The following is a 19,556-nucleotide window of genomic DNA, read 5'->3' on the forward strand; positions in this document are numbered from 1 at the left end:
TCTCCTCTAACCTTGTCCTCTGGCTCTAGTCCTCCGCCTCTGCGACATCACCATCGCCATAGCCATCGCCTCGAAAACTCCAGGTATTCTATTTCTTTGGTTTTGTTTAATTTTTCTTTAATTTTTCTTTGTATTGTGTTGAAGATTATAAAGATATACCAGTGGCCTACTGGGTATTAATTTTTCCCATTTCTTGTTCTAGAATCATCTGACTTGTAATATTTTTTGTGGGATCTCAAGAAACTGACTTGTAATATCTGAAAATTTGGGTCTTTTGAAACTGACTTCTCTTTCATTATTAGGGTTTTCGTTTTCTGCTGCAAAAGAGTTATGATATCAGTTCTTATTTAGATTGTATATGTATATATTCTGTAGTGCTAGTTATGATACTTATGAATGTTAATTTTTTTGATTTATATGTAAGTTTTAGCCTTTCTGTTTTGGAATGTTATAAGTTTTGTTTTCTTAAGTTGCTACTTCTTTGTAAGTTTTGTAATTTTCTGTTTTGGAATGTTATGATACTTATGTTATGAATGTTATAAGTTATGATATCAAATAGGACTGTGTGTTGTGTGCCTGTGTCTGTATCACTGACTCACTGTATCATCTGTATGCCCTCTTAAATCTATTGTTATGATTTGAAAACAAATTTAGATTTATTGTTATGATTTTGATATGAAATATATTGATTGAATAGGTGTTTAAATTTAGATTTATAGTCGTATTCGTATAGATAATGGATGAAAATCAATCACAATGTACGTCCAAATCAGTGGCACAACCACAAAATGATTTTGGTATGGAGTCAAAAAATACATTGAATGTAGATGAAGAAGGGTTCGTTAATGATAATGTTGATGGTATTCCAAGTTCTTGCACAAAAGATAAGGGAAGGAAAACAACCTCTGAGGCATGGAATTATTTTGTAAGAGAGGAAGTAAATGGTGTGATTAGAGTTGTTTGTAAGCATTGTGGTGTTAGTCTAGTAACTGGTGGTAGTAGTGGAACTTCTCATCTCTTGAAACACGCAAAGAAAGTTTGTTCAGGAAGACATTTGAATCTTGCACGTGGTCAAACAACTTTAAGAGTTAAGAAGGAATGTGATGGGTCAAGTTCTCTGGAATATAGTGGAAAAAGCAACCTTAAAGAGTTCAACCAAGAATTTTCGAGAAGGGAATTAGTTTCCATGGTTATTATGCACGAGTATCCATTGTCTATGGTGGATCATATTGGGTTTAGGAGGTTTGTTGAAAGCCTTAATTCCAATTTTAAGATGATGACTAGGTCCACATTAAAGCGAGATATCATGAAGATGTTTAAAGAAGAAAAACTTTCTCTACATAAATTGCTCGATCATAATGAAAGTAGAATTGCAATCACTACTAATATGTGGACTGCAACCAACCAAAAGAAGGGTTACATGGTCATAACTTCGCATTTTATTGATAAACAATGGGTCTTACGAAATCGCACCTTAAGGTAAAGTCTTACTTATTTACTCATGTAATCATGTTACTTTTAATTTTATCATTTATCCTTTGACTAAAACATATATTATGTTATTCTATATAGGTTTTGCTATGTGCCTTGTCCTCACACCGGAGGTGTTATTGCAAAGGTAATGATGGATTGTTTGTCTCAATATTGTTTAGAAAATAAAATATCTGCTGTTGTTGTTGATAATGCCACTACTAATGATGCAATGATGAAGATTTTAATGGATAAGTTTGAGAAAAGGTCTTTGATGCTTGAGGGTGATCTTTTGCATTTACGTTGTAGTGCTCACATATTGAACCTAATAGTTTAAGATGGATTAGGGGTTATTAGTTCTGCAATTGAAAAAGTTCGTGATTGTGTGTCTTTTTAGATGTCAACTCCTAAAAGAATTGAAAAATTTGAGGAGGCCTGTCGTTTTTTGGACTTAGTTAACATTAAAAGACCTAGTCTTGATTGTAAAACAAGATGGAATTCAACCTACTTGATGCTTAAAAGTGTTTTGCCGTTTAAAGATGTGTTTTCAAGGTTAAGGCGAGTGAATAAAAAGATAAATTTTGTTGTTTCTAGTGATAAGGATTGGGAATTAGCTGAGCTTGTTTGTGATAAGTTAGAAATTTTTTACAATACAACTAATGTTTTTTCTGGAAGAAAGTTTATCACTATCAATCTTTTTTTCCGAAGGGTTTGTGAGATTAAGCTTACTATGGGTAGGTGGTTACAAAGTGATGTTGAAATTATTAGATTGATGACAGAAAATATGCTTGAAAAATTTGACAAGTATTGGGAAAATATGTGTGAACTTTTGGCTATTGCTACTATCTTAGACCCGAGAAATAAAATGGATTGTGTGGAGTTTTATTTTATGAAGTTTTTTGATGTTAATGAGGTTGATATGCAATTAGCAAGAGTTCGTAGGTGTCTTGATAATTTGGTTGTGGAATATCAAAGGAAAAGTGATATTGTGAAAAATGTGAATGATGTTGGACAAAGTAGGAAACGACTTGCACCAAGTTCTATAGACGGTGCATAAGATGAATTTGCTCAATCTAAGAGAACTAAGGTTAGAAAGGTGAATAGGTGTGAATTAGATTTTTATTTAGATGAAGAACCATTATCGGATGATGAGGATTTGGATATCCTTTATTGGTGGAAAGTAAATACGAAGTATCTGACTTTGCAAAAGATTGCGAAAGATATTCTTGCCAATCCTGTTTCTTCCGTTGCTTCAGAAAGTGCTTTTAGTACCGGAGGAAGTGTTATTAGCCCTCATCGTTCAAGACTTCATTCACAAACTGTGGAAGCATTAATGTGTTTACAAAATTGGATGATGGAAGACATAAAAGGTAAAAGTCTAACTTTTACTGATTTAGTATTGGTTTTGTTTTTGGTTGGTGATCTTAATTTGTTTTTGTTTTTAAAATCTTTTTCTAAGGTTCTTCGGAAGATGCTTATGCTTGCTCCATAGTAATTGATGATTCAGATGTTGATGAAGAACAACAAATAGATGCGATTCAACTAGTACGCTTTAACTTTAATGGATTTGTTTTTATTTACTTTTTCTTTATTGAAAAACTAACTTATACTTGTTTGATATTTCCTTTAGGATCTTGATGAAGTTGAACAAGATTGATCAAAATTTATTGTAATTTTTAATGTTATGAAATATACACTATGTTTCTCATTTAGTCTTTTATATTTGATTTTTAATCATGTATTTAGACAAGTGTTTTTACGTTTTAGTAATTATTTTGTATTTGAATTTCATGGACTCGAACAAGTATTTGTAATACGATAATAAGTTGCTTACAAAAATACAAAAAAACTCGAAAAAGGTTCAATTTTGACAAATCAAAGAGGCTTTGTATAAGACCCATTAAGGACCCTAGACCTTGTCAGACCCGTAGGGTCCGGGTCTGAAAATTTTGGACCCTTAGGGTCCGGATCCGGGTCTGGATTCAAAAAAAAAAAAAGCGTCCGAGTCCGGGTCTGGCCAGACCCGCTCCAGACCCGCCCCATGACCATCCCTAGTTACTAGCGTATCACTTTTATTTTTTAATTTGTCTTTTTTGCTCAATTTTCTTTTAATGAAAATACCTCTTTTAACATTTTCTTTTATTCTAATACATTTCAATCATCTATGAACATTATCTACACATTTTAAAATGATCTAAATCTCTAATCATTGTTTGATTTTTGTACAATAAAATTTTTAAACTTTTATATATATATATATATAAATATATATATACATATGTATAAATATATATATATATATATATATATATATATATATATATATATATATATATATATATATATATATATATATATATATGTATGTATGTATGTATGTATGTATGTATGTATGTATGTATGTATGTATGTATGTATGTGTGTGTGTGTCCACTAGGTTTGAATGAGTATATAATAGTGAATCCAACAAATATTCTTAATGATATTTCAGTTAGTCATTTGTGTTTTCATATTTACTAAAGCTTTAGGGTTCCATTCCTTGTACATTCTTCTTTGCAAATTTATTTTTATTTAAAATTTTAGTGAGGTCACTCGCGAGCATTGCAGCCCCATTGGATCCGCCCTTATACACACATATATATGGAACAAAGTAAAAAATAATACTAATTCTTTGTGACAGAGGGAGTATCATGTTTTGAAAATTGTAATAGATTAATTTTTTTTTTCTGATTTATCTCCTATAATCTCATTTACTGATGATTTGTAAGAGAGTTTAAACTTTCAAAGGTTTTTTTTAATGAGTTTAACCTTAAAACCAAATAACCACATGATTTGCTAAAAGCATGTGTTTTTTTAAAAAATAAATCAATTACAACAGAAAAATAAAGTTTAAACATATAAATAATTTTTTTTCATCAATAATGCTTTTTGATTTTTTTTTTGTCTAACTTTTTAAAATTTTTCTCCAGTTTTTTCTTTGTATTTACCTATATTAGTTCATTTGGTTATCTGACTTACTCGGAGAAAAAACCTTCCAAGTTGCATTATTTATGGTTAATTAATGGATGAAATTATTGTAGGGAAGTCAGGAAAATGCTAGATCATTCCGAGCAATTTTTTGGTTTAATTTTTTGTTTAGACCAAACTATATTCAACCCTAACCGCTAGACACCACTAACTCTAGCTCTCCAGTATTTTTGTTTCTTAAATCCTTTTTGCTCAATATTAGAGGAAAAATAAATTGAATGTTCTCAACTTTCTAGATACTAGTTGTGAGGCCGCGTGCTATCAAATTCGATAATGCTAGCTTAAACACTTTTATTAACAATAATACAGATGTAAATATTAGATTATCAATGTGTTTCAAAGATGTAAAACATGCAAAGGTTGAAGCAGAATAGATTATATTAATTATTAAGAGCATCAAATTAGGGCATGAAAATGTATTGAAGGCCTTATACACTTATGTTTTATGTAATGCTATTTTATATAAGGCAAAATGTTAAAAAACTACCTAGCATAAACCCAACTTTGCAAATAACTACCTTACTTAAAAAATTTTGCAAAAAACTACCTTACATAATACATTATTTTGCAAAAGAGTACCTTGTAACGGAATTAGGCCTTTGACCGGTTAAGTTAACGTTGACCAGCACGTGCCAGTCACGTGCCCCTTTCCTTAACCTAATTTTCTTCTTTCTCCCAAAATCGCAGCCATTATTCAGCCATTAATTCCAGTTCTTCTCAAGTAGCTCCCATCCAGCAGCCATTCTTCGTGCTTTCATCCTCATTGGAATTTCTTAGCAAATCCGGTATGTACCACTAATTAATTATGGTTTTGTACTTCTTTGTTGCATATTAGTTATAATTTTAAATTTTTTGCGTTTCCATATATGCAGCTATCTTTCGTTTTGTATTTCGTTTTCATATCTTTTAATTTGTTATTTGATTGTTGTTCTACCTGAAAATTGTATTAGGGTTCTTAAAATTAGCTGTATCAATCCGTAAAAATTAGCTAAGATGAAGAAATTGACAATCCGTAAAAAAGCCATAGATTCGAAAAAAACAAGCAGTGTGAGTTGTCTACTGATGTGGGTAATGTAAGGGTAGATGATGTCTTGAATGAAAGTTCTGAGCTGTTTTTAGCAAATGTAGATGTTAATGATGAGGTTGAGGATAGTAGTAGTGATGATGATTATACATGTGTTAATGAAGATGAATATGAGAATGATTCTGATTTGTTTGCGGAAAATGTAGTGTATGGTCTTGATGATGTGTTTATAGATGATGAGGAAGTTAGGTTGATATTAGATAAGGAGATTGATGAGCAAAACAACACAGACATGTACTTTAATGATGATGAACCGCAGTCTGATGATTATGATTTGAGTGCCTTGAATGATGATGAGGAAGGTATATGCAGCTATCCTACATTCAACCCTGAGATTGATTTCAAGGGTAAGATTAATTTGACTTTAGGGCTTAAGTTTCCGTCGACATATGTGTTTAGAAAAGCACTAAGGTACCATGCTATTGAATGTGGTTACAATTATTATTACCTTCATAATGGTACAAATAGGATCAGTGTGTATTGCTACAACAGAACTTGCCATTGTAAACTTGGCCAATAGAACTTGCCATTGTGGAAGTTGGGAGATGTGGTAATTGCGGTGAAGTTGGTCACTACAAAAAGGGCTGCAAAAATCAACCTAAACCACCACCAACAAAGACCAAGTCAAAAGGTGGAAGGCCTAAAATGGGATCTTCTTCTACTCAACAATCTACAACGAATGATGTGCCTAGCTCCAGTGGTCAACAACAAACGCAGTTAAATGCATTTACTTCATGTGTAATGGATCAAAATAGTCAAATATAGACTTGTACTGATCATTGTTGAATTTAGTTAATTGTATTTTAGCAAATGAACTGATCATTGCTGATCTCAACAATTTAGTTAATTGTACTATGTTGAATTAAGTTGCTGTACTAAACCTTGTTGAATTTAGTTGCTGTACTAAACCTTCTTGAATTTAGTTAATTGTATTTTAGCAAATGAACTGATCATTGCTGTACTGATCATTCAGAATGAACTGATCAAGGGCTGCAAATGTGTTTGAATTGTGTTTGAATCAGTAATGAACTGATCATTGCTGTACTGATCATTGTTGATCTCAACAATTTAGCAAATGAATTGATTGTACTGATCATTGCTGTACTGATCATTGCTGATCTCAACAATTTAGCAAATGAATTGATTGTACTGATCATTGCTGTACTGATCATTGCTGATCTCAACAATTTAGCAAATGAATTGATTGTACTGATCATTGCTGTACTGATCATTCAGAATGAACTGATCAAGGGCTGCAAATGTGTTTGAATTGTGTTTGAATCAGTAATGAACTGATCATTGCTGATCTCAACAATTTAGCAAATGAATTGATTGTACTGATCATTGCTGTACTGATCATTCAGAATGAACTGATCAAGGGCTGCAAATGTGTTTGAATTGTGTTTGAATCAGTAATGAACTGATCATTGAACACTAAAAGAATTGAACTGATCAGTTGTACTAAACCTTCGAACTGATCATGTGCAGCAATGGTCCTAAGTTCTTGAGTATGTTCAATGTTCAGCAAAACAATTCAATGTTCATAAGTATGCAGCATGTATTAATTCATTCATTTTAGTGTTCAATGTTGATTTTAGTGTTCAATGTTCATCAAATATGCACAGCACAGCACAGCACATAATTCATTCATTTTACTGATCATCAAACACATCACCAACAGAATATGTACACAGCACATAATTTTAGTGTTCAATGTTCATAATTTTAGTGTTCAATGCAATTGAGCCTTGACTAATACACAGCACAACAACCACATAATATGCACAGCAACCACAGCAACCTCAGCCAAATGTGCACTCTAAAGTTTACAGCAACACCAACAAAGTGTTTACAACACCCATCAATTACAGACACCACATTAATTACAGTTACAATACCCAGCAACCACAGCAAAGATACCAACATTTTGATATAAATGTAATTCTATCAACCACAGCAAACAAAACATATACCAAAGGTTAATTCATTCATTCATCATAATCAAGTTACAATACCCAAATCACTCTTACAATAATTCTTAAATAGGTCCTAAACTTCAATTACTAGCCTTGATTATTACAAGAAACACCAAAAAAAAACAAAACAAAAACCCTAATAAAAAGCTTTTGATATGATTTCCAAGCTCCCTCTGATTCAACCATTTCTTCTTCAACATTTTAATTTCTGAAAAAGCTTGTTCATTTTCGTGTTCCAAGCAAGATATCCTTGATGTCAAAAGCTTGATTTCGGTTGCCAATTGTCGCTTTTCCTCCACAAGCTTGTTAGTGAGTTTTCTTTGCCAAACAGCCATTTCAGGTTCATCAACCCATTTAAACTTTTTGCAACCCCTCGATTTTGTATCAGGATCATAAAAAACGCAAGTATTAAACCTTCTTCCAGGATTTTCCTTGGTCCATGAAACCCTCCTTGCAAAGGGAACTCCACACCCACATTTTTCAATTGAAGAATTTTCGCTTGAAGAACAAGAAGACATAACTGATTAATTGGAAGAAAACGATGATCTTTGAATGAATTAGAGATTCGAATGCCAGGTGAATGAAAGAAAGCTGTGAATTGAATTGAAGCAGATTTAGGGTTTATCGCTGGGAAGAAGAAGGAAGGAAAGCTATTTCGAATTCACTGGATTGAAATGAATAGGATTTTAGGTTAATAAAGGGAACACGTGCAAGGCACGTGATGGTCAACGGTTAAATGTGCCGGTCAAACGCCCAATTCCGTTACAAGGTAGTCTTTTGCAAAAAAAATAGATTATGTAAGGTAGTTTTTTGCAAAATTTTTTATTTAAGGTAGTTATTTGCAAAGTTGGGTTTATGTTAGGTAGTTTTTTAACATTTTGCCTTTATATAATTCTGTGTCGAGGGAATGATCGTTGCTAGACATCCGTTGTTGATAGGTTGATTGGCTTGTGGAAAGGCTAATTGTTGGGCAACTATGTTGTCGAGGATGATTTTGCGATGTTGTTTATTCGTCGAGTCAAATTCATGTTAAAATAAAGTAATGATCATATTTTGTTGTTTAGCAATTCTTCCTTTATTTAAATGCAATTGTGAAATACAAGGGCAATATGCAGTATCATATTTCTTGACATCTAATGTACATGAACACCTCTTACTACATTGTGGATGTCATGGAGAAACTAATCGCAACATTATGACAATTGAACATAAGCATGAATGTAAAACAAAAACATCTCAACTAATAAGTAACAAAGGGTCATGAGAAATAATCTAATTGCCACCAAATATTAACTAACAATAAGATTAGAAAAAGATGAATAATGCTCAAATGGAACAAAGTTGAGAATGATAGTTGCATGAGTCATTATTGTTTTTTGATTCAAATCAACATGCTTTCTTGTCTAAAAGAAAAAAGAAATATACAACTTTAACCAATTTTATGATAAATGTATAGGTGAACTTCTTTTATTTTTGATTTGAATTTGATGCTGGCCTGCCACGAGTTCCACCACCAACAGCAACCACTTCTCCTCCTCCCTTTATTGTTGGTAACCACTTTTCCCTCTTTTGTTGTTTTGTTTTCAAATTTAAATGTTAGGGTTTTGTAAATTGATTTGGGAATTTTGTGACTCAATTTGAAGTTCAAGATTGCAAGGTCCTTCAATGGTGATTGAGGTAATCCACAAACTATTCTATTTAAGTATTAATTGAATGTTTTAAAGTAGTTTGGTATTTGTGGATTCAATTTGGGTCGTGGATTTAATTTAGGTATCAACTTGAGTTTAAGATGAGTATATGGATTCAATTAGTAATTGAGTTGTTTTTAGTGTTGATTAGAATTGGTTATTTGGGTTATTTGGTTTCTAGTATAAAATTTAGTATTTGGATATTGAAATTTCAGCTCAAAAACTGAGCATTCTGTTTTGGCCATTTTCAGGTCAGTTGTGATTGTTTCTACGTTTTGGTGTCTTCTTAGAATTTGTAGAGCTCCGAGTTTTGGTCGTGTGCGCACTTGAATCACCCCGAGATGAGTTCGTATGAGGAAGTTATGTCCAAAATACTAGTAGACTGTCATAAAGATCGACAATGAGGTTCCGTTTTATTCTGTCCGTGTTGCTGTCTTTGAAATAGTTAGAGTCGTTTTGGGGTTTTGGTGTCTTCATGAGATTTGTAGAGCTTCGAGTCGCGATCATGTGGGCACTTGAATCGCTCCAAAATGAGTTTATATGAGAGAGTTATGTTCAAAATAGTGAAATACTAGCAGGCTGTCTTGAAAATCCATAATGAACCTTCTGTTTTGGCTATTTTGGGATCGTTCTAATTGTTTCTGGGTTTTAATGTCTTAATAAGAATAGTAGAGCTCTGAGTAATGGTCGCGTAGCCACTTAAATCGTCTCATTTGGTTTCTGTATGAGTGAGTTATGCCTGTTTTAGTAAGAGGTGTCCTAAAACCATTACGGGATTCCTAATTTGGGATCAAGAGATACGGAAATTAATTGGATAATTAAATATTTTTGGATGAAGTATGAGATTCTGTTGAGACTTGTTGATTGTAGGAAGAACAATGACCATTGTGTTTAATCAAATACATTCTAATAGATTAAGGGTCTTGGTGTAACCTTAAATCCTTGTGAATCTTGATATGTAAGTATGAGATGGATGGACATTGAAATTTACGAAATTGGTGGAACATGGTTGTTTATAAGAAAGTATTGGGTAATTGATATTCTTGAATCGACTGTAAGATTTTAAAGGTTAGAATGCTAGCATAACTCTTGGTTAAGCTGCAATCGTAGGAGGAGATGTAATAAGTTATATGTTAGTATAGTAGTATCGAACGCTCTCTAGTAATGTTGTGATCTTGTTATGCTCCAGGAGACGATATCATCGAAGAACCCTTCTAGTTGATAACTGGATTCGTTACCTTGAAGCGATATCGTCGGTGAGTAGTAGCAGTCTCTTAAAGGGTCTAGCCAGACCACTTTCTTGAAAATAAACTTTATACTAAAGCTCTTTTGAATTGGATATTGTTGAGACAAATGTTGCTGTGAATGCTTATGCTGATATTATGATATGGTCAATGGATCGGGCTTGTGAGCTGGTCATTGACGGAGTTGAGGAACATTATTCCCTACTCCCTGTTTTTGAAGCGAATTGTCATTGAGATATTGACTAGCTTCACCCGAGAGCGACATAGCCTTAGAGCTATGGGGCACCTCTCAAACTAGACTCCTTGTGCGCACATAGATCTAGGGAGCTAATGTTGTTTTTAAATCTATATTTGAATTACTGTATTTTGTTGTTTTGGATTGTTACTTCTCATTCAGTTTAATTTGATTCCCTGTTGTTTCCATCATTTAGCTTGTCTACAGATCGGAACCAGTCGGAAATAATGGATTAGCGGAGGTGAATAGAGTTTCCAAGGATGTTAATTGAGCTGAGTACTTAGGAATTATAAATTTGTATTAGGAATTTTGGATAAATGTAAATTTTTTTTGGCTGTGCTGGTTATATCGGACTTGTAGAGAATTGTATGATTATCTTGTGTAATAGTTAGATGTTGGTTTTGAGATTTAGCTGAGTTAGTCATGTTGAAGAGCTTGTAACCCCTTTGCTTGAGTTTTAGAAGTGTGATTTCAGTTTCTTGGGAAACGAACCCAGTGATGACCCTGTTTACCCAGTCAACGGTAAGTCGGGTTGTTAGAGTTTCAACAAAAACAAGCATTGAAAGCCACCAACAGAATAGAAATATTGGCTCCAACTAAAAGAGATTTAATATATAATTATCCAAAAATTATGAGGGTGAGCACAAAGGTAAATAGAAGGGTTTACACATTTTTGAAGTGTAATAGGGAAAATCTTAAAGTGGATTTGATAAGAATCAAGAAAGTTTCGGAGATGTGTACAATCCATATTCAAGTTGCAATACGTTCCACATCCCCACATATCAACAATAAGTATCTACTCTTACAACTTACTACCTTATCAAATTGATTCAATATGTTACATAATTCAGATTACATTTGATATAACAAGCAATTTAACCAAAATACCACATATAATATTTTCCACAAGAAACTAAACTTGTATTGATAAAAGGCAGTTCAAGAGAGAGATGAAATTAATCAAGTTACGCATTCGTAGTAACAGTTCAACCTTCAGCAAAGTCTGAAGTAACATGATATTTCATAAGTTTCCCAACGGTGTGGTTCTACCCCATTTATTAGACATTGATTTGCACAAATGCAACCTGGGCCTACGCACAAGGCCCACCCACAAATTGTTGAAAATAAAAAACAACCTTTTGAAACCCATATATATATATATATATATATATATATATATATATATATATATATATATATATATATATATATATATATATATATATATATATATACATACATACATACATACATACATACATACATACATACATACATACATACATACATATATATATATATATATATATATATATATATATATATATATATATATATATATATATATATATATATATATATTAAAAACCAAAACTCCTCTTCCACACATAGGTATGACCGTATGAGAACTGAGAAACTACTCGGCATCAGCACTCGCGGATATCAGCCGTTTCTTATCGGCTAACAACCACCAGTCGTTCCTCCACCGCGCGCTAGCTTCTCCACCCTCAGTGCTTACTGCCTCCAAACACCTAATGAAGATATTTTCCTTTCTTTTATAATTTAATTATTTAATTTAATTTTGAATTTAATGTTTTGTTAATCACAATCAAAATTCATAAATTCATCAAGATGATTTATAATAAAATACCACTGTACTAGGCAGAATTTGATATGTAATTATGTAAATGATGATTGACGGAGTTTTGATTGATGAATTGAATTTATCGGAAGAAAGTTAAAAATTACATTTTTTTAATCAAGAATTATTGTTAATCTTGTTAATATGTGGGGAATTATGGTGTATTTACCTATTTCTTGACTGTCATAGTGATGCAAATCAATAAATCATTGGTTTAATTGAAAAAGTGTGACACATAGTGTTTCATGGTCTTTTTTTATTAATCTCCATTGTTGAAGAGACTTTAATGTCAATTGATAAGCTGTTATTGAGTTTAATTCACTATTGAATATTTTTTTTTTTTGATTGTATTAGAGTTTTGTGAGTAGTCTTTAATTTGTATTGAGAAAGATATGCTAGAATCTCTTGATTTAAGACATTTTTATATTAGTGATTTTGCATCAACAAACTTTTGTAAGAGAATATATATATATATATATATATATATATATATATATATATATATATATATATATATATATATATATATATATATATATATATATATATATATATATAATCTTATAGCTGGAGGCCTATAATTAATCTTTCCCCTAGTGCCAAAAAAACTCAGGGCTTGCCCTAGTTAAATTGAAAAAATTGCCACCAAAAAGGGAATTGCATCACATTCAACATTCTATTACACAAATGCCATTAACTGGCTCCTATTTAAATCGGACTATGGGGTCGGATGTACGCAGCCTTATTCTTGTTAGTAATTACAAAAAATTGTTTATGATTAACCCTTAATAGCAAATGTCATATGAATTGATGAGTCATCTTAATATAGTCCATTATAATCCATTTAAGAAAAATATGCAACCATCTTGAAACTCCATTAAGGAGCAACCGTATGTTCATATCGGATAGCATGAACATTGAAAATACACAAATATAGTATTGCTCTTGTTTCGACCGGATTTCCGAAAGAGTTATCCCATAAGGATAATCGTAACGTCCATGTTTTTAAAAAATATCGTTAGGATGGGTAAAAACGATGTTAAATATTTTTTTCAGTCTACGTATCGAGAAATAGACAAATAAGTACTTGTTTCGACTGGATTTCCAAAAGAGTTATCCCATAAGGATAATTGTAACGTTCGTTTTTTGAAAAAAAAATATCGTTATGATGAGTACAAACGACACTAAAGTGCTTAGACGACATAAGGGTACTGTGGTAATTAGGAAGGTCAAAGGTGATTATAGATGGTCAACGAAAGCCAAAGGTGATTAGTGGTGGTCAATGATCATTTAGGCTGGTCAAAGGTCATTTAGGTTGGTCAACGGCCACTTAGCCTGAATGGTATAGACTTTCATACTTTGAAGATAGTAATTCACAAAAAATAAATATTAAGACTGTAATTCGAAAAAATCTTAAACTTAAATGGCTGTTATTTGCAAATTTCTAAATATAAAATTTATAAGTTTATAGCATTTGTATGACGTATTTTTTAACTTTTCCCATAATAACATTATTTATGTCGAGGTCAAGTTGATTAGTTAAATAATTTTTTCCTTCTCACCATGGCTATAAGTCATATATTTCCTCCTATTCACCACAAGTGTCTTATTTGCTTTATACACTCTATCCAATACACTTATTTAGTTCTTAATATCTTTAATTGTGCACAACTAAAAATTATAAAAAGTTGATATAAATAATCCTTGCATTGAGACGAATTAAACAAGATCTCATTTGACTATAATTTTTACTTATAGATTAATAATAAAAATTAAAAGTAATAAATAAACACTGTCCAAAAAACAAATGAGACACTTGCAATGAATAAGATGGTACTAACTTATAAGGATACAATTATTACTTTTTCCTATTACCTATATTCAAACGCATATATTTAAAGGCATAATTTAATAACAAATTTTAAATTTAATATATTATTTTATATGGAATGCATAATAAATTTAACAACAATAATATATTTGAACGCATATTATTTTAAATTTAATAATAATTGATATGAAATACATAATAAATAATAATAATAATAATAATAATAATAATAATAATAATAATATATTTGAACGCACAATTTAATAAATTTTAAATTTAATAATTATTTTATGAAATAACATAGAACAAATTAATTTTAAAATTTTCACTTTTAAATGATCTGCTTTTAAAATTTTCATCATGAGTTTCTTTTTATTTATTTATTTATTTATTTATTTATTTTTTAAATCCCATTTATTACCTATATTCGAGCTAAAACATAATTTTATATTTCTATGACTTTTTAAAAGGTTCCTTTGATTATTTGGAAAGCGGGCCATCCATAGGCAGGATGCTTGGAATCAACTTTCATGTCAATTAACATTAATATAATTTGACATCTAAATTATTTTCTCTTCAACTATTTAAAATTGATTTATACCTGTATAAATAAATATTTTGAAAAATGTTGGTTAGCGAAAAACTTTAAAAATCATAACAAAAATAAAATGATATTACAAAAAATAAATTAACATTAATAAAATGAGATTAAAACTGATTATTAAGATTGTAAAAATGATAAATGAAATCTGAAAAGTGTTTTTTTAAGTAGTATGTTGGGTAGCTAATTGGTTGCTCATGCTAAAAATTTTTTGAACAAAAATTGATGAGTATATATGTACAGCTATAACATAACATATTTATTGTACTAGCTGTCTTAAGAATCCTTCATATTTAGCTACAAGGTTAAGTTTAGGTAACTACACTATATCTTAACTAATTAATTTTATAAACTCTTATTAAGCCCTATTTAGTTCACCATAAAAAAGGCATTAAATAAAAAAATTTAATTTATTATAAATCAATTACAATTTGTAAAAAATAGTTTTAACCAGTAAAAATTAGTTACAATTAGTAAAAATAAGAGTAAATCAACAATATAATCAGTTTTAATCAATAACAACTAGTTTTAATTAATAACAAAAATATGTATTGTATTTGATAAGTATAAATCATTTTTAGTCATAATAAATCGATTACAATCAGTAAAATTAGTTTTAATATATAAAATCACTTGAATTAGTAAACACCAAGTGAACTAAAGAAGGCCCGTATTAAGTTTACGTTTGTGAGATTTTAGTATGTTTGTGACGGAGTATTTTCATATAAGTCAACTAACAGAGAAAAGTGATGTTTATAGCTTCGGTGTTGTTTTTGCAGAGCTCCTTACCGGAGAGAAACATTTGTCTCCTGAAAGAAAAATTGAAGAAAGAAATCTAGCAACATACTTTTTGAAGGCCTTAAAGGAAGATCGATTGATGGAAATTCTTGATCCACAATTGGTGAGGGAAGCAAGCGAAGATCAACTAATTAAATTGGCTAAACTTGTAAAGAAATGCCTTAATGTTAGAGGAGAAGATAGGCTTACCATGAAGGAAGTCGTGCTTGAATTAGAGGGCTTCAAGAACCCAAATACATATTCTTGGTTCAACCAAAACAACCAGGAGGCAATCAACTTCATAGGCGAGCAAGATCTTTACAATGTTCCTTCAAGTACTACAATGGAGTACTCTCAAAATTATTCAATGGAAATTAGTCTAATCACCGATATGAATCATCCTCGTTGATAATTCAACTGCCATTATTATCCTACAGTCAAAAAATCTAAAATGAAGTGATCAAACAAATCTTCATCGAGTATTGATAAATTGTGTAATATTGGTATTTTCTTTATATTTTGTGTTTCTACTAAACCTCTTTGCACAGTCCAATGCTTTTTTTATTATTTATCTCTAAAACTATAGAAAACTAAAAATTATATAAATTTAATAATTTAAGAAACTAAAGAAATATTATTTTTATTCTAATTGTATTATGTAAAATATTATAGAATAATAAAAAATGCAAAATACTTGATTTATTAAAGGCTTTGATATGCTAATGGATAATGTATAATTAATGTTCTCTAAACTACATATTTTTCTAGTCTTATTTCACACTATTAATTTATCATCATACGTAAAGAGAATCAACAAGTATTGTATTTTAAATAGAACTAGTTAAGGGCTACTAGTGAAAAATTTGTATAAAGTAATAAAATAAAATTTTAAGAAATTAAAAATATTATTTTAAAAAATTTGAATGCGAAGTCTCTTCTCTTTCAAGTAAGTTTTATCAATAATTTTTATATGAGACCATTTCACCATGATACAGAATCTTATAATTAATCCATTTTTATAATTGTTCACTTTCAGATTATGAGTGAACACTTTAAAGTTATAAGTGATCACCTTAAGAATCTTATTGCATTGTCTAATGGTAAAGACCTTGAAGTTATGAAAATTAGGCCAATGCTTCATCCCATTATATTATCAATGGAAAATTTTAACTTCTTAATGCTGTTTACACAGTACCATCTAAATTGAAGATACAATTTTAAGAGTGTGGATGCATATCAAGGTTATTCTAGATGGGTATGCAAGTATATCTTTCGTTGTATTAACTTAAAGGAGTGTAAATTATTTAATACGAAATATTTGCTTCCTATTATCTTTAAGGGTTGCAAAAGATACCGATATTTTGGATATTATTTCTAGTTTATCATCTTTTTCGAAGGAGTTATGTGGATTTAGAAATTTTAACGGAGAAACTAGGTGAATTTGAAAATAATGTGGTGATGGTTTGTGTAATATGAAAAAGGCATTTATATCGAGCTTCTTTACTATTATGGTTCATGTGTACATTAAACCGAAGAAGTAAAACATCTAATTATTCAATATCGTCCTTCTCAATTTCACGACCTCAAACTGTATATATTTTACAAGTCGTCCATAAGACAACATCATCACAAACATAAGTAATAAGGTACACATTAGAGACGCTAGTTAAAACATAACCATCCAAGAGTATAAAAACACACCAACCTAATATACAAAGGCTCCAAATTCAAATCCCCTTTCTCTAAATTTAACACTTGAGTATAATCTCGACTTATTCCCAAAATATTTCTCCATGGAATTGTGTCTTATAATACGGGTCACTACTGAAGGATCAAACATGAGAGATCTAATTAATCCCAAGCTAACCTTCGACGTAAGACGTCGTCCCACTTAGGTAGGTCTTCATAGGTAAAGTATGCATACCCTATGGTGGTCTTATTATAAGAACCTTGCCATAAGAACTAAGTATTCATTACCCTATCTAGTATCTCACCAATATTTCCCCTCATTTGGTGTATCCTTCCTTAGCCCCATTAGGAGTATTTATTACTATATAATATTTTGGGCAGGGGTTTAAATCCTTATGTGAACCTAACTCGCTATAAACAATCTTAAGAATCATCATCATCTTCCATAATTGATTCTCAATAAAAATATGCCTAACCATATTTACTTGTGTACATACCTTTGAACATAACAACAATTTAACCTTAAAAACATTGAGGCACTTCTAGTGTCCTTTCACAAATTTTTTCCCTAATACATAACACCCAAACCACGTATAAGAACGTGCATAATTAAACGAACACATCCCAACACACATTACCCTTATGAACCAACACACATTACTAAAACACATAAAAAAACAAAGCAGAACCGAAAAATCCACAATCTTACAATTTTAGTTCCTCAAACCTAAAAACTAACTTCTTTATTGCGTCTGAAAGGTAATCATTTACCTTGGGGTACCAAATTTCATACTTAATTTTTTTTTTTTTTTGGTATTTTAGCGCCACAATGACGTATAATTAAATCGAAACTAGAAATGACTTCACTTTTTCCAACCATCGGCTCATGAGACATGAAACAGCCCACGAAACAGTACATATTCCAAAAAACACACACGCAAATTTTGAAACACAATCTTCAATAATCGAATTAATTTAAAAATGCATTCGATGGCTTTAGATCTTAAGGTATTAAATCTACAGGCGAATGTTCCTCTATGTTGGTTGAATCATTTTTTGGAAAGAAGTTTTGGTACATGTCTAGAAATCTACTTGCAGCAGCATCATGCATCGCACGCACGTATTAACTTTCATCATTGTTTTGCATGGGAGAAGGTTTGCTCTTCTTCCCGAAGAAAACGCATAGTTGTTGTTACTTTCACAAGCAACGATATCGAAATGATACCTCTATTCGTAATAATCTATCACGAAACCCTTCTATAACAAATGATACCTTAATTCATTTGGTTTTTTAAAAACATATTTTTGCACTTAGAGCAAGACATCTAATTTTCACTGAACGACTTTTACAAATAGTGAATTTTAAAAACTCTTCTAATCCCCTTATTAATTCTATATTAAATGTCTCGTTTTCAAATTCTCTTTGGTATAATCAACTTCTATTATACAAATAATAACTAAAGTCATCCACCATTACGTAAACCTATATTAAATTTTGCGATATTCTATATGGTAGGCACCAAGTATTGAGGCTAACCCATTGAGGCAGGTGTAGCAATGGCCAACAAGGACGGATTTTCAAAGTTAGGGTTTCAGATTGATTTCTAACCCATTGAGGCTCTATTACAAATGTAAAAGCCTTCTCTATTACAAATGTAAAGCCTGCTCTTTCTTTAGTTAGGTCAAGGAAGAAGATTTGACTAGATATGGAAGACAAAGGTTGATGTGTGAAGCATGTGGAGGAGAAATGTCTACTCAAATCGAAACAATGTTGATGGTGCAAAGGGAGGAAATAAGGCAATTACAAAAGATGATGAAGATTATGATTATTGTTGGTCTTTTAATTCTTGTGCTTCTCATTAAGAATTAGGTTATGGAATGTTAAGTTTGAATTTAGGGTTAATTGAGTGTTTTTTTTTTTTTTTTTTTTTGCTATTTAGTGAATTAATGGGTATTCATTAATACTTAGGTTATGGAAGTAACTGCAATTGTAATCTACATTTTCATTGAAGTTCATACCAAGTACTTATTAATTACAACTTAGAAGTTCATACCAACTACATCCAAAATAAAAGTTCACATAATATTATTCATAGCTTACTAACTACAACAACATCCAAATTATGATAATCATACCAACTACTTACATCCTCCAAAACATGATTATCCAAAACAACCTAGTACATCATTCTAAGCAAAAGGATGGTAGCATTCAAAACAACAGGATTATGCCCTTGTAACTGGCTGTGATGAGTATACCCTTGTAACTGGTCTACTCGTTCTAGGTTTAGT

The 19,556-nt window shown here is 30.9% G+C and overlaps 1 protein-coding gene across 1 annotated transcript; it reads left to right on the top strand.

Moving 5' to 3' along the window:
- Positions 1 to 13,534: 13,534 nt before the first annotated feature.
- LOC130823235 (wall-associated receptor kinase-like 1) lies at positions 13,535 to 15,984 on the top strand. The gene is made up of 2 exons (XM_057687860.1): positions 13,535 to 13,631; positions 15,539 to 15,984. The coding sequence occupies exons 1-2, from the start codon at positions 13,535 to 13,537 to the stop codon at positions 15,982 to 15,984; spliced, it is 543 nt and encodes a 180-aa protein (XP_057543843.1).
- Positions 15,985 to 19,556: the final 3,572 nt, after the last annotated feature.

This window comes from Amaranthus tricolor, chromosome 9 (genome assembly GCF_026212465.1).
Source record: "Amaranthus tricolor cultivar Red isolate AtriRed21 chromosome 9, ASM2621246v1, whole genome shotgun sequence".
Taxonomy (NCBI): Eukaryota; Viridiplantae; Streptophyta; class Magnoliopsida; order Caryophyllales; family Amaranthaceae; genus Amaranthus; species Amaranthus tricolor.